Consider the following 16,716-nt stretch of genomic DNA (forward strand, 5'->3'; position numbering starts at 1 on the left):
TCACCAAAGCCCCATATACTACCCACCACTGCGACCTGTATGCTTTCGTTGGCTGGCCCTCGCTTCATATTCATCGTCAAACCCACTGGCTCCAGGTCATCTATAAGTACTTGCTAGGTAAAGCCCCACCTTATCTCAGCTCACTGGTCACCATAACAACACCCACCGGTAGAACATGCTCTAGCCGGTATTTCTCACTGGTCATCCCCAAAGCCCAAACTTCCTTTGGCCGCCTTTTCTTCCAGTTCTCTGCTGCCAATGACTAAAACGAATTGCAAAAATCACTGAAACTGGAGGCGGATATCTCCCTCTCTAACTTTAAGCATCAGTTGTCAGAGCAGCTTACCGGTCACTGTACCTGTACACAGCCCATCTGTAAATTGCCCACCCAACTACCTCATCCCTGTTTTCTTTTCTTTTTTTGCTCCTTTGCACCCAAGTATCTCTACTTACAGATCTTCTGCACATCACTCGTGTTAATGCTAAATTGACATTATTTCGCCACTATGGCCTATTTATTGCCTTACCTCCCTAATCTTACTACATTTGCACAACACTTTATATAGATTTTTCTATTGTGTTATTGACTGTACGTTTGCTTATCCCATGTGTAACTCTGTGTTGTTTGTGCGGCACTACTTTGCTTTATCTTGGCCAGGTCGCTGTTGTAAATGAGAACTTCTCTACTGGCCTGCCTGGTTAAGTAAAGGTGAAAAAATAAAAAAAAGTTGTGTGAGACGGGGCCAAGATTCAGGAGGGGAAGATGGGGTGCTGATATCCCTGTGGCAGGCAGGCGCCAGGTTCATCTCAATTCCACAGAACAGATTGAGAGAGAGAGAGAGAGAGAGAAGCCAGTCAATGCCAGCAAAAACAAACCAGACCATTGAGTTCAGTTGTTTTGGTTGCAGCCTCTAACCCAGGGATTCTAAAACTTTTTTGCCTACGACCCATTTTGTTATCTGAAAATTCTCACAACACCAAACATGACAAAAAATGTTTTTAATTAACAGCCAATGTTCACTTTTTTGTTTGGGGCTATTGCGGTTAAATGAAAACATTGTAGCAGTATTTCTGATTGTCTTCTCAACTCACCATCACACAGTGGTGTAAAGTACTTTTACTTTTAGTTCACGCCATTACTAAGGAAATTATACTTTTTACTCCATACATTTCCCCAGACACCCAAAAGTACTCGTTACCTTTCAAAAGCTTAGCAGGACAGGAAAATGGTCCAATTCACACACTTATCAAGAGAATATTCCTTGTCATCCCTAATGCCTCCGATCTGGCAGACTCAAACACAAATATTTCCTTGGTAAATGATGTGTTGAGTGTTGGAGTGTGCCCCTGGCTAGCCGTCAATTTAAATAAAAATGGTGGCGTCTGCTCACTTAATATAAGGAATGTGACATTGCTAAAATATAAGTGTCAAAAAAGAAAATCACATTTACCTTTGATACTTAAGTACATTTAAAACCAAATACTTTTACACGTTGTATTTTACTTCACTTGAGCCATTCTATTAAGGTACAGTGCCTTGCGAAAGTATTCGGCCCCCTTGAACTTTGCGACCTTTTGCCACATTTCAGGCTTCAAACAAAGGATATATATTGGATATTTCAAACTTTTTTAACAAATCAAAAACTGAAAAATTGGGCGTGCAAAATTATTCAGCCCCTTTACTTTCAGTGCAGCAAACTCTCTCCTGAAGTTCAGTGAGGATCTCTGAATGATCCAATGTTGACCTAAATGACTAATGATGATAAATACAATCCACCTGTGTGTAATCAAGTCTCCGTATAAATGCACCTGCACTGTGATAGTCTCAGAGGTCCGTTAAAAGCGCAGAGAGCATCATGAAGAACAAGGAACACACCAGGCAGGTCCGAGATACTGTTGTGAAGAAGTTTAAAGCCGGATTTGGATATAAAAATATTTCCCAAGCAAGGCACTGTATCTTCACTTTTACTCAAGTATGACAATTGGGTACTTATTCCACCACTGCCATCACATCATTTAATATGGAGCTATGACAGGTTAATTGCAAATGATGTCACCTCACCAGCACTAATAAGATGGGTGTGCTTGATGAATGTCGCGTAAGGAGCTTCTCAAAGTCATGGGGCATGGACGACGGTACACACACATCCCTGCTGTCACATCCAATCTGGATAGATTTTTGGTTTTAATGCAGACGAGAGCACTGAATCCAGCTTCAAACAGATACAGTCTGAGCTGGTGAAGGGTGTCATGAGTTTTACGGTGCAACTCGGAACTCTGAAAAATATGAGGCCAAATCATGTCAGTGATCTTTAGGTTGGAACGTCGGAGCTCTAGATGGAAGGCCGAGTTACTGAGGTGGGGGACTGTTCCAAACAATTTTATTTCCAGTCTGAGTTCTGTTTTTTGAGTTCCCAGTTGTCTTGAACTCATTGAAGTCAGATATTTCCCAGTTTCGAGTTGTTTTGAATGTGGCATTAATGCTCAGAGGTAGCCGGCAGGGTATTCCCTTTGAGTCAGGAACCAAAACTCCTCCGTAGTGACCTGTGAATGCATTCGGTCACATGACAGCTCGGGTAGCTGTTCGATTTCACTTAACGGCATGTCAATTGAACCAGGCTCACAGTCAAACGGATTGGGAATTAGGTCCCAAAGTGCAATTAAAAGTGTTGGAGGTGATTAGTCATCACTTGTGTGGGACACTTACTGATGCTGTTTTCTGTTAGAAACATGCAGTCGAGGAAGGGGGCATGGTTGGCTTTTGAAAGACTCCAATAATAATAATTTCCTCTGAAACCACTGACTCAGTCACTCATCTGTAGAATGTTTTTGTATTACCCCTGTACGTTCAGTTTTCTAAACATGTCTGTTGGCCATGTTCTGTTATTATCTCCAACCGGCACAGCCAGAAGAGGACTGGCCACCCCTCATAGCCTGGTTCCTCTCTAGGTTTCTTCCTAGGTTCTGGCCTTTCTAGGGGGTTCTTCCTAGCCACCGTGCTTCTACACCTGTATTGCTTGCTGTTTGGGGTTTTAGGCTGGGTTTCTGACCAGCACTTTGACATATCAGCTGATGTACGAAGGGCTAGATAAATACACTGCTCAAAAAAATAAAGGGAATGCTAAAATAACACATCCTATATCTGAATGAATGAAATATTCTTAAATACTTTTTTCTTTACATAGTTGAATGTGCTGACAACAAAATCATACAAATTATCATTGGAAATCAAATGTATCAACCAATGGAGGTCTGGATTTGGAGTCACACTCAAAATTAAAGTGGAAAACCACACTACAGGCTGATACAACTTTGATGTAATGTCCTTAAAACAAGTAAAAATGAGGCTCAGTAGTGTGTGTGGCCTCCACATTCCTTTATGATCTCCCTACAACGCCTGGGCATGCTCCTGATGAGGTGGCGGATGGTCTCCTGAGGGATCTCCTCCCAGACATGGACTAAAGCATCCGCCAACTCCTGGACAGTCTGTGGTGCAACGTGGCGTTGGTGGATGGAGCAAGACATGATGTCCCAGATGTGCTCAATTGGATTCAGGGCTGGGGAACGGGCGGGCCAGTCCATAGCATCAATGCCGTCCTCTTGCAGGAACTGCTGACACACTCCAGCCACATGAGGTCTAGCATTGTCTTGCATTTGGAGGAACCCAGGGCCAACCGCACCAGCATATGGTCTCACAAGGGGTCTGAGGATCTCATCTCGGTACCTAATGGCAGTCAGGCTTCCTCTGGTGAGCACATGGAGGGCTGTGCGGCCCCCCAAAGAAATGCCACCCCACACCATGAATGACCCACCGCCAAACCGGTCATGCTGGAGGATGTTGCAGGCAGCAGAACGTTCTCCACGGCGTCTCCAGACTCGTCTGTCACATGTGCTCAGTGTGAACCTGCTTTCATCTGTGAAGAGCTCAGGGCGCCGGTGGCGAATTTGCCAAGCTTGGTGTTCTCTGGCAAATGCCAAACGTCCTGCACGGTGTTGGGCTGTAAGCACAACCCCCACCTGTGGACGTCGGGCCCTCATACCACCCTCATGGAGTCTGTTTCTGACCGTTTGAGTAGACACATGCAAATTCGTGGCCTGCTGGAGGTCATTTTGCAGGGCTCTGGCAGTGCTCCTCCTACTCCTCCTTGCACAAAGGCGAGAGGGCGGGCTTGCTGCTGGGTTGTTGCCCTCCTATGGCCTCCTCCACGTCTCCTGATGTACTGGTCTGTCTCCTGGTAGCGCCTCCATGCTCTGGACACTACGCTGACAGACACAGCAAACCTTCTTGCCACAGCTCGCATTGATGTGCCATCCTGGATGAGCTGCACTACCTGAGCCACTTGTGTGAGTCTCATGCTACCACTAGAGTGAAAGCACCTCCAGCATTCAAAAGTGACCAAAACATCAGCCAGGAAGCATAGGAACTGAGAAGTAGTCTGTGGTCCCCACCTGCAGAACCACTCCTTTATTGGGGGTATCTTGCTAATTGCCTATAATTTCCACCTGTTTTCTATTCCATTTGCACAACAGCATGTGAAATTTATTGTCAATCAGTGTTGCTTCCTAAGTGGACAGTGATTTCACAGAAGTGTGATTGACTTGGAGTTACATTGTGTTGTTTAAGTGTTCCCTTTATTTTTTTGAGCAGTGTACATTTGATTTGAACATTGTCATGCGCTGATCCCATATCTCCAGATATACTGAACAAAAATATAAAAACGCAACTTAAGATTTTACTGAAATGAGAAAATCAGTCAACTTAAATACATGTATTAGGGCCTAATATATGGATTTCACATGACTGGGAATAGAGATATGCATCTGTTGGTCAGCACGTAACTTAAAAAAAGGGCCTCAATCTCGTCACGTTATTTCTGCGCATTCAAATTGTCATAGATAAAATGCAATTGTGTTCATTGTACGTAGCTTATGCCCCTACCATAACCCCACTGCCACCATGGCGCACTGTTCACAACATTGACCTGAGAAAACCGCTCGCACACACACCACCATACAAGCGGTCTGCGGTTGGACGTACTGCCAAATTCTCTAAAACTTAGTTGGAGACGGCTTATGGTAGAGAATTGAACATTAAATTCTCTGGCAATAGCACTGGTGGACGTTCCTCCAGTCAATTGGTGCACCTGTGTAACGATCATGCTGTTTAATCAGCTTCTTGATATGCCACACCTCTCAGGTGGAGGGATTATCTTGGCAAAGGAGAAACGCTCTAACAGGGATGTAAACACAAAATGTGAGAGAAAGAAGCTTTTTGTGCATCTGAAAAATGTATTTTATTTCAGCTTATGAAACATGCGACCAACACTTTACATGTTGCATTTATATTTTTGTTGAGTGTACTTTTGCGAACAAGCTTGAGCACAGTGGATGTAGTTTACAATCAAAGTTACCTGCTGCAGTATATCGGAGGCATGTGCTCAGCTCTTTTGCCACCAGTTGCTCTCAGTGGCAAAGGGAAGCACATTCACGGCCTGCCCGCCGTAGATGGAGCCCCATTTGTGCAAAAGCCCACCATTCGATCCCATATGGAATCTGTTCTTCGTCAATATAGCCATATAGAACACTTAACATCCCCTGTGCTGTTTCATGCTCGGGAATCATGAGACAGAGAATATGTCCTGGTGAATATTATCCCCCAACACGTATAGCGAACAAAATGCAATGCATGGGCTAGAGGTCGACCGATTATGATTTTTCAATGCCGATACTGATTGGAGGACCAAAAAAAGCAGATACCAAATAAATATATGACAATTACAACAATACTGAATGAACACTTATTTGAACTTAATATAATAAATAAATAAAATCAATTAAGCCTAAAATAAATAAAAGAAAATGTTCAATTTGGTTTACGTTAAGAAAGCTAACTTTTAAGTTCATTGGTCAGAACATGAACATACGCAAGCTGGTGGTTCCTTTAGACATGAGTCCGCAATATTCCCAGTTAAGAAGTTTTAGGTTGTAGTTATAGGAATTATATGACCATTTCTCCTATACCATTTGTATTTCATATACCTTTGACTATTGGATTTTCTTATAGGCACTATAGTATTGCCAGCCTAATCTCGGGAGTTGATAGACTTGAAGTCATAAACAGAGCTGTGCTTCAAGCTAAGAGCTGCTGTTTGAATGAACGCATAAGAGCCTGCTGCTGCCTACCACCGCTCAGTCAGACTGCTCTATCAAATCATATACTTAATTATAATAAACACAGAAATACGAGCCTTTGGTCATAAAGTGGGGCAAAAAAGTATTTACTCAGCCACCAATTGTGCAAGTTCTCCCACTTAAAAAGATGAGGCCTGTAATTTATCATAGGTGCACTTCAACTATGACAGACAAAATTAGATGTTTTTTTCGCCAGAAAATCACATTGTAGGATTTTGAATTAATTAATTTGCTAATTATGGTGGAAAATAAGTATTTGCCCACCTACAAACAAGCAAGATTTCTGGCTCTCACAGAGCTGTAACAACTTCTTTAAGAGGCTCCTCTGTCCTCCACTCGTTACCTGTATTAATGGCACCTGTTTGAACTTGTTATCAGTATCAAAGACACCTGTCCCCAACCTCAAACAGTCACACTCCAAACTTCACTATGGCCAAGACCAAAGAGCTGTCAAAGGACACCAGAAACAAAATTGTAGACCTGCACCAGGCTGGGAAGACTGAATCTGCAATAGGTAAGCAGCTTGGTTTGAAGAAATCAACTGTGGGAGCAATTATTAGGAAATGGAAGACATACAAGACCACTGATAATCTCCCTCGATCTGGGGCTCCACGCAAGATCTCACCCCGTGGGGTCAAAATGATCACAAGAACAGTGAGCAAAAATCCCAGAACCACACGGGGGGACCTAGTGAATGACCTGCAGAGAGCTGGGACCAAAGTAACAAAGCCTACCATCAGTAACACACTACGCCGCCAGGGACTCGAATCCTGCAGTGCCAGACGTGTCCCCCTGCTTAAGCCAGTACATGTCCAGGCCCGTCTGAAGTTTGCTAGAAGTTTGCTGGATAATTTGGATGATCCAGAAGAAGATTGGGAGAATATCATATGGTCAGATGAAACCAAAATATAACTTTTTGGTAAAAACTCAACTCGTCGACAAAGAATGCTGAGTTGCATCCAAAGAACACCATACCTACTGTGAAGCATGGGGGTGGAAACATCATGCTTTGGGGCTGTTTAGGATAACTGATCCGTGTAAAGGAAAGAATGAATGGGGCCATGCATCGTGAGATTTTGAGTGAAAACCTCCTTCCATCAGCAAGGGCATTGAAGATGAAACGTGGCTGGGTCTTTCAGCATGACAATGATCCCAAACACACCGCCCGGACAACGAAGGAGTGGCTTTGTAAGAAGCATTTCAAGGTCCTGGAGTGGCCTAGCCAGTCTCCAGATCTCAACCCCATAGAAAATCTTTGTAGGGAGTTGAAAGTCTGTGTTGCCCAGCAACAGCCCCAAAACATCACTGCTCTAGAGACCTGCATGGAGGAATGTTTGAAAACCGTGTGAAGACTTACAGAAAACGTTTGACCTCTGTCATTGGCAACAAAGGGTATATAACAAAGTATTGAGATAAACTTTTGTTAAAGACCAAATACTTATTTTCCACCATAATTTGCAAATAAATTCATTAAAAAAGATTTTCTGGATTTTTTTTCTAATTTTGTCTGTCATAGTTGAAGTGTACCTATGATCAAAATTACAGGCCTCTCTCATCTTTTTAAGTGGGAGAACTTGCACAATTGGTGTGACTAAATACTTTTTTGCCCCACTGTATACATGGTTAAATCCGGAAACTATGATTTCGAAAAAACTAAAAGTTTATTCTTTCAGTGAAATACGGAACCGTTCCATATTTTAATCTAACGGGTGGCATCCATAAGTCTAAATATTACTGTTACATTGCACAACCTTCAATGTTATGTCATAATTATGTACGATTCTGGCAAATTAATTACGGTCTTCGTTAGGAATGAATGGCTTTTCAACAGTTGGCAACGAGCCAGGCGGGCCAGGCATATACCCCGACTCTGCTTACACTGAATGCAAGAGAAGTGACAATTTCCCTAGTTAATATTGCCTGCTAAACTGATTTTTTTAACTACATATATGCAGGTTTTAAAAAATATATACTTGTGTATTGTTTAAGAAATGCATTGATGTTTATGGTTAGGTATATTATTGCAACGATTGTGCTTTTTTCACAAATGCGCTTGTTCAATCATCACCCGGTTGGCGAAATTGAAGAAGGCTGCGATTCGATCAATTAACAGACACCGCATTGATTATATGCAATGAGGAACAAGCTAGTTAACTACACATGGTTGGTGATATTACTAGGTTAACTAGTGATTATGTGAAGATTGTTTTTGTTTTTTTTATAAGATAAGTTTAATGCTAGCTAGCAACTTACCTTGACTCCTTGCAGCCACAAGGTCCTTTTGATGCTGCACTCGCATAACAGGTGGTCAGCCTGCCACACAGTCTCCTCGTGGATTGCAATGTAATTGGCCATACCTGGCCGTTACGGATTGTTATGAAAACTTGAAAATCGGCCCTAATTAGATCGGCCATGCCGCCCATTTAAAAAGCATAAACTGGGGAGTTTGAGTCGTTCAAGCAGAGTTTCCTTTTGACTGCAAGCAATACCATAAATTCATATTTTAACAGTGATATCTGACAATGGTATTGATGTGCGTTTCTGTGCCTCTGCCTCCCCACATATCGTTTTCACAATATCAATTGCGGCCAGTAATATCAAAGACTGCAAAAGTGTGTGGCTTCATAGTGTAGTGGGCCGAGCCATTCACTGTGGGAATTATTCAAGTGCGGCTTTTTCCCATGATCGAAGCACTCTCTGGTTGAATTTGATATTTTAATCATTTTCATTTAGATTTAAGGTTGATAATACATATAGAGAACAGAAATGCAGAGAAATGCAGTTCATCTTCTTGAGGTTAGTCTAGGGTAAATGTATCAGCAGCAGAGCTCAGAACATATTTCATTTGGGTACAGACAGTTCCATACTTTATCATGGTCACCAGAACTGGCCGTACCAACTGAACACCAGCAATCACCATGCCAAGTCACCATAACTAATATCTTAGCTACACTGTATTCTACATGAAATCATTTGGGATTAAGTCTAAGCCTTGGTTTACGTTGCTGTGAATGATACACCTCATTCAAATGAGTGCTCCTTTTTTTGTCCCTTTAAATTCAGAACAATGTTGTCAGGTGCAGGTATTTCTATGAGAAGTCTTTGTCGGTTCAGTCCTGAGTCTCATGTGATCCCCGGTTGACCGCAGAGAGGTCTCAACCTGAACTGGTTGGCAGTACAGAGATGCAGGGGACAGGGAAGGGTGGTGGGTAGTGAATCTTCCCTCTGTCAAACACACTGGCCTCACAGCTGCTCCTCACACTATATCCTAGACAGACAGACTAAACAGGTGCTGGGAGGGGAGGAATAGGGGGTTGTCTGTCTCTTGGTGTGTGTGGCGAGGCGACCATGTTACAATAAAATACGACAACGTGAGGAGAGAAGGCAGTTATCCGAGTACAGCAGAGATGGAGAATAAAGGTGACGCCACAGTCAGACAACCCTAGACCGACAGGGCCCCCCGCTACACAGAGACCGACAGGGCCCCCCCGCTACACAGAGACCGGCAGGCCCCCCCCCCGCTTACACAGAGACCGGCAGGGCCAGCCCCCTACACCTATCAGCACACACACTTCTTGTTTGAACAGATATCTGTGACAATATTGTCAAGGTGAATGCACCCATTGTTTCCCGGCTTTAAAATCCACCTGCTGCCATTACTGTGTTAACATGACAAGCCGAGAGAAGCAGTAAGAGCTGCTAGAGTAGCAGTAATACTGAAGGGTCCATACGGTAAATGACCCATACCAATGCCATGACACGAGTCAACAGCTTCTGACACCTACATGGAGTAACATTGCCATAAAGTTGTAATTACATTCTATTCCTATGAGCATAGCACTGTGGTGGTATACTATGCATGCATACTTAAGAAATACATACACTACCGTTCAAAAGATTCATTCATGAAATAGTACCCGCAAAACACCAGTCTCAACGTCAACAGTGAAGAGGCGACTCCGGGATGCTGGCCTTCTAGGCAGAGTTCCTCTGTCCAATGTCTGGTCTTTTGCCCATCGAAATCTTTTCTTTTTATTGGCCAGTCTGAGAAATTGCTTTTTCTTTGCAACTCTGCCTAGAAGGCCAGCATCCCGGGGTCACCTCTTCACTGTTGACATTGAGACTGGTGTTTTGCAGGTACTATTTAATGAAGCTACCAGTTGAAGACTTGTGGGGAGTCTGTTTCTCAAACTAGATACTAATTGCACAACTCGTGCACAGTTGTGCACCAGGGCCACCCACTCTTTCTATTTTGGTTAGGGCCAGTTTGCGCTGTTCTGTGAAGGGAGTAGTACACAGCGTTGTTAGAGATCTTCAGTTTTGGCAATTTCTCGCATGGAATAGCCTTCATTTATCAGAATAAGAATAGACTGAAGAGTTTCAGAACAAAGTTGAGGCTGTAATCGAAAACAAATGCTGATGCTCCAGATACTCAACTAGTCTAAAGAAGGCCAGTTTTATTGCTTATTTTATCAGGACAACAGTTTTCAGCTGTGCTAACATAATTGCAGAAGGTTTTTCTAAAAATCAATTAGCCTTATAAAATGATAAACTTGGATTAGCTAACACAACGTGCCATTGGAACACAGGAGTGATGGTTGCTGATAATGGGCCTCTGTACGCCTATGTAGATATTCCATTTTTTTATTAAAAAAAACATTTTTATCAGCCGTTTCCAGCTACAATAGCCATTTACAACATTAACAATGTCTACAGTGTATTTCTGATCAAATGTTATTTTAAAATGGACAAAAAGTGCTTTTCTTTCAAAAACAAGGACATTTTTAAGTGACCCCAAACTTTTGAACGGTAGTGTATATATGTACTGCACTGTATGCGTCACCATGTGTTACAAGTTTATTGTATGCAATAACTTCCTGACATTCATAACATTACCAACTCAGTTTAAAGTATGCAATTCCTGCTAGGACTACACTACATTAACATTCCCCAAGGGGCTCCAATATATAAAAAGACATGTACCTTTTTTTTTTTAACTAGGAAAGTCAGTTAAGAACAAATTCATATTTAAAATGACAGCCTGCCCCAGCCAAGCCCTAACTCGGAGGACTCTGGGCCAACTGTGTGCCGCCCTATGGGACTGACTCACGGCACCACTCGGGAGCCCAAATCTGTATACATTGTACGAATAAAATAGCCAAACCAAGGCATACAATTCCTTTACCTTTTTAAAGAGTTCTAAGTGCACAACAAAACAATGCCAACGTATAAAAGTCCACAACATCACACTAGGGCCATATAAAATATTATATCACGATATTTAAATAAATTGGACAGTGTGACAGTATTTAAAAAGAAAAAAGAAATATATATAAATAAATAAAAATAATAAAAGTTCTACAATTGCTTTATGAGTAGTGAGTGACCCTAGGGTGGCAACATTTACATTCTAAGTGATTTCAATGAGTCTCTCCATTCTGATTGTTTTATACTGTTCAATTCAACCAAAACATATTTCAGCACTTATCATTTCCACATTTCCTGCACTCAATTGCAGTGGTGAAAAAAGTACCCAAATTGTCATAGAGTAAAAATAAAGCTACGTTAATAGAAAATGACTCAAGTACAAGTGAAAGTCACCCAGTAAAATACTACTTGAGTAAAAGTATTTGGTTTTAAATATACGTAAGTATCAAAAGTAAAAGTACAAATTCCTTATATTAAGCAAACCAGGTGGCATCATTTTCTTGTTTTTGTATTTAAAGATAGCCAGGGGCACACTCAGACATAATTTACGAAGGAAGCATGTGTTTTTTGTGAGTCCCTCAGATCAGAGGCAGTAGATGACCAGGGATGTTCTTGACAAATGCGTGAATTGGACCATTTTCCTGTCTTGCTAAGCATTCAAAATGTAACGAGTACTTTTAGGTGTCAAGGAAAATATGAAGTAAAAAGTACAGTATTTTTTTTAAAGAATGCAGATACCAGACAGATACCAGAAGAAAAAAAACTTAAGTAGTACTTTTAAGTATTTGTACACCACTGCTCAATTGAGAAGTTCCACACTGCCAGGTAGGGCTGCACAAAATGGACAAATAATCTAGGACTTATTTTTAACCAAATGTTGAAATTGTGATTTGACTTGTGAATTAGAGCAAAACTGATGGAATCATGGAAACAGAATGACTATTGTAATTATATAGCTAGAACATAATAGTGGACACTTTGAATACAGTGGTGTTTGAGATGACAAATTCAAATGCCCGGGAGGAGATATTGTGACAGGGTAGGAAGGAAAGTGTTGATAAGTGTTTCCTAGGGAACCCTACAATCTTTGGCTACATTTAATTCTCTCTTAGCTACTTCATGTAGCGAACATATTCTTGCTTCACATAACCCTCTTTGATTTCCTCTCTGTTGCACAAACAACATGCCAATTTAGGTCTACACCATCACTGGTATTATCAGGCTGTATTAGCTAGCTACGTTTGCTCTTACTCAGTACATTTATTAGTTAGCTAGCTATTAACATTAGCGGCTAACAATCAGTGACTCAAGATTTAGGGCAACTTGCTAAGAAAAGACAAACTAATAGTGTCATAGGAGGCTAGTGGATTTATATTAAGCAGCAAAGTGAAAACAGCATCGTCGTCATCAACATTGTTGCATGTGGGCTCCCGAGTGGCACAGTGGTCTAAGACACTGCATCTCAATGCAAGAGCACGTCTGGGACCTATTGGATCGGAGGGTGAGGGCTAGGGCCATTCCACCCCCAGAAATGTCTGGGAACTTGCAGGTGCCTTGGTGGAAGAGTGGGGTAACATCTCACAGCAAGAACTGGCAAATCTGGTGCAGTCCATGAGGAGGAGATGTACTGTAGTACTTAATTCAGCTGGTTGCCACACCTGATACTGACTTACTTTTGATTTTTACCCCCCTTTTGTTCAGGAACACATTATTCCATTTCTGTTAGTCACATGTCTGTGGAACTTGTTCAGTTTATGTCTCAGTTGTTGAATCTTATGTTAATACAAATATTTACATGTTAAGTTTGCTGAAAATAAACGCAGTTGACAGTGAGAGGACGAAAAAAAGAAGAAAAAAAACCCCATCAAGCAGGGATTGGAGATCGCTCTCTACATACAGTTTACAGAGGAACAGTCTAAATCCAACAGTTATGTGTTCTGCCCTTTCAGTCATAGCAGCAAAAACAGGTTTCGGTTTCTGTGTGAATTAGAGAGGAACAATGGTAGCTTTAGGCAAACTGTACAACCCCACAAGAAGAGATAGAATCCTGACACACACTCGAGATGGCAGCTGGTGCCTTGCACTCCCAGCTCCACTGTTTTTAATAAAAGATTCCATGTTCCATCATAAAAAAAGGGGTGAGGGAGAGATGGAGAGGAGTTTAGACAGCAGAGTGGTCGTGTAATTGGTGTAGTTTAGACAGCAGAGAGGTAGGTGAGGTTGGTGTAGTTTAGACAGCAGAGAAGTCTGTGTAGTTTAGACAGCAGAGAGGTCGGTGAGGTTGGTGTAGCTTAAACAGCAGAGAGGTCGGTGAGGTTGGTGTAGTTTAGATAGCAGAGAGGTGTAGTTTAGACAGCAGAGAGGTCGGTGAGGTTGGTGTAGTTTAGATAGCAGAGAGGTGTAGTTTAGACAGCAGAGTGGTCGGTGAGGTTTGTGTATTACACAATCACCACATTCCAGCATCCATTCCCTCACACCTGTCTGTGCCTGCACTTCTCTGCCTCCGTTCTTTCTCTGTTTCCAACACAAAAACACCTGCACCAAATTTCCTCCATATCCGCCTAACCTCTCGGTTCCATGTTAACACAAACACTTCTCTACAAAACATTCCAAACAAACAAACTCCTCTTCCAAAGACACCAATACAAAAGCAGGTCCTGTTAGGTCCTCTGTTCTCCCACGCCAACAAAAACAAATAGCACTATCCTGAGTAGGCTACTAAACAGTCAAACTCCTCTTCCAAAGAAACCAATACAAAAGCAGGTCCTGTTAGGTCCTCTGTTCTCCCACGCCAACAAAAACAAATAGCACTATCCTGAGTAGGCTACTAAACAGTCAAACTCATCTTCCAAAGACACCAATACAAAAGCAGGTCCTGTTAGGTCCTCTGTTCTCCCACGCCAACAAAAACAAATAGCACTATCCTGAGTAGGCTACTAAACAGTCAAACTCCTCTTCCAAAAACAAATGCAAAGTCAAATACAAAAGCTCATGTCTCAAATACAAAAGCTCATGTCCTCAGATTCTGTACATGCACCTGTCCTGTCCTTAGACTCACCGGTGTTGTGTTGAGCAGGTTGCTGTTGGTGTTGCTGGGGCACTGTCTCAGTGTTGCTGGCATTCTGTCCCATGCTACCCCACGCCCCTGTCCCACCAGCCCCTACCTCTCCTGGGGTCCACGGCAGGGAGGAGGGATACAGACACACTGAGGAAAAAAATAGATCCCAGCTACGATCCTCGCCAACAAACACAACCGCCTTAACACTCCTGTAACCCAAGACACTCCTACTTCCTCAGCTCACATCGTTCTCTACCTCTTTTTCTCTTTCTTTCTAGTCCTGCCCTTCCGTCTATTGCTCTGTGTGTCTCTCTCTCACACACTCGCTAACTCACTCTGTTTGAAGCTAGCCCCTCCTCCCTTCCTTCCTGTCTGTCTAGCTGACTTCATAAATAAAGTATGCCAGTTATAAGGCAGCAGCATACCAGCAGTCTCAGATGCCGGTCATTCCTCACTGCAGATCTTTCAGGGGCAAAGTTTACAGGAGGTGAGAGAGTGAGCTTAGTAGTGGTGGGGGGTAGGAGAGGAGTGGAGGGTAGGGTGGGCCCGGGGGGTAGTCAAGCCCAGAGAGGTTTGAGTCAGAGTGGGCCCCTCCAGCAGAGCAGAGAGAGCAGCACCCAGGCACAACGGCTATGGGAGGGCTCTCTGCTCGCTGGATAACAGACTTGGGGTCAAATATTATTCAATATGTTTTCAGATACTTTATCTGGGCTTGATTGAGGTTGCCTAGCACAATGGGACAAATGTAATATGTGCAAGAGTGCAAATTCCAACCATATGGTACTCCAGGCAGACTAGAGCAAAAGCTAACACTATTTGAGAGAATTAAAATAGTATTTGAACCCATGTCTGCTCGGGAGAGAAGAGATTGGTAACGTGAGAAGTGGTGAAAGGTGAGATGGGTCTAGGTGGAAGGTTGTGCTTCGCACCAGGAAAAGGGGAAGTGATGTCACTGAGGTTTCGTGTTACTCTCCCGGAGTCAACCACATAGCCTATAATGTGAAGTGCACCACACATGAGTGAAGGGAGGACAGAAGCATGTGCCGTTGTGCAGAAGGACAGCTGAATGGTAGAGTTGTTGCTGACAGGTTCATCAAAACACTTTTCTTATTTTATGGATAGTTTTGAAAAGGCCCAACTGTTGAGGAAGAGAGAAAACACTAGCATAACAGCTCACCTAAGATGCCCCAACGTTAACACAATGCTCAAATCAACACCTCACATTTCAGTGAGTGTTTAACGTGTCAGTCAGAAATCCCTGTTTAACAGCAATGTTCCTTCAGCTCTGCTTTACTGAACTGCAGTAGCAGTGAGTGGTGTGGTTACATAGAGCCACTCCGTTTAGGCTGAGGGTGTGAGAGGAGAAAAAGCTACTGGAAGGAGAGATAAGGTGGGTTAGAGGGAGGGAGGTAAGAAAGGGGTGGGAGAGGAAGGCATGTCTTTCCTCCAGCCAATCAGACCGAGTGGGCTGTGCACTAGACTAAGGATGCAACCCTTTCAATTCTACAAGAAGATACAACCCAGAGTCCACAAAGACATTCCATTTACTGAGAATCTTATCAAGAGAAGATTTGACAATCAGCGTTGCCTAGTTGACCGCGAGGCCAACATGTGAATAGACTGTATAAATGCCTTCACTCAAATTCAGTCTGTGCCAATACATGTAACAGTACATATCAGCTTACCTAAAAATGTGAAACTGCTATGAAATACAGGAAGCCCTGCTGGATGAGGGATGTTCTCGCAAATAGCAACGTGCAAAGTCCATCTCAAACTCTGACTGCAGAGCATGAAGGAAATTAACAGTTGGTTCTTCCCCTAGCCTAGCTATAATAGCCTAAGACTAAATTAACTAGTTCGCCAGTGAACCTAAACAGTCACAGAAATGCATTTACTCAACCTTTAGAGACCAGCCTACAATATTGACAGTAGGCTAATAGAAGGCAAACAAACTAAACCAGGAAACGTGGCTCATTAAAAGACCACTAAAAACTCATAGTTGAAGTCGGAAGTTTACATACACTTAGGTTGGAGTCGTTAAAACTCGTTTTTAAACCACTCCACAAATGGATTGTTAACAAACTATAGTTTTGGCAAGTAGGTAATTTTTCCAACAATTGTTTACAGACAGATTATTTCACTGTATCACAATTTCAATGGGTCAGAAATGTACATAAACTAAGTTGACTGTGCCTGTAAACAGCTTGGGAAATTCCATAAAATTATGTCATGGCTTTAGAAGCTTCTGATAGACTAAT

The 16,716-nt window shown here is 42.5% G+C and overlaps 1 protein-coding gene across 8 annotated transcripts in view; it reads right to left on the reverse strand.

Moving 5' to 3' along the window:
• LOC118398963 (phosphatase and actin regulator 4A-like) overlaps positions 1-16,716 on the reverse strand; it is a 56,932-nt gene that overhangs the window by 21,049 nt on the left and 19,167 nt on the right. The window contains exon 3 of one of the 8 annotated variants that reach the window (XM_052472174.1): positions 14,459-14,605. The exons of 6 other annotated variants lie outside the window; for them this stretch is intronic. In XM_052472174.1, the coding sequence (XP_052328134.1) occupies positions 14,459-14,605 (147 nt within the window). Of the gene's footprint in view, positions 1-14,458; positions 14,734-16,716 lie in introns of those variants that run through there. One more of the 8 variants, XM_052472175.1, reaches the window with a different exon arrangement.

Source organism: Oncorhynchus keta, chromosome 20 (assembly GCF_023373465.1).
Source record: "Oncorhynchus keta strain PuntledgeMale-10-30-2019 chromosome 20, Oket_V2, whole genome shotgun sequence".
Lineage (NCBI taxonomy): Eukaryota > Metazoa > Chordata > Actinopteri > Salmoniformes > Salmonidae > Oncorhynchus > Oncorhynchus keta.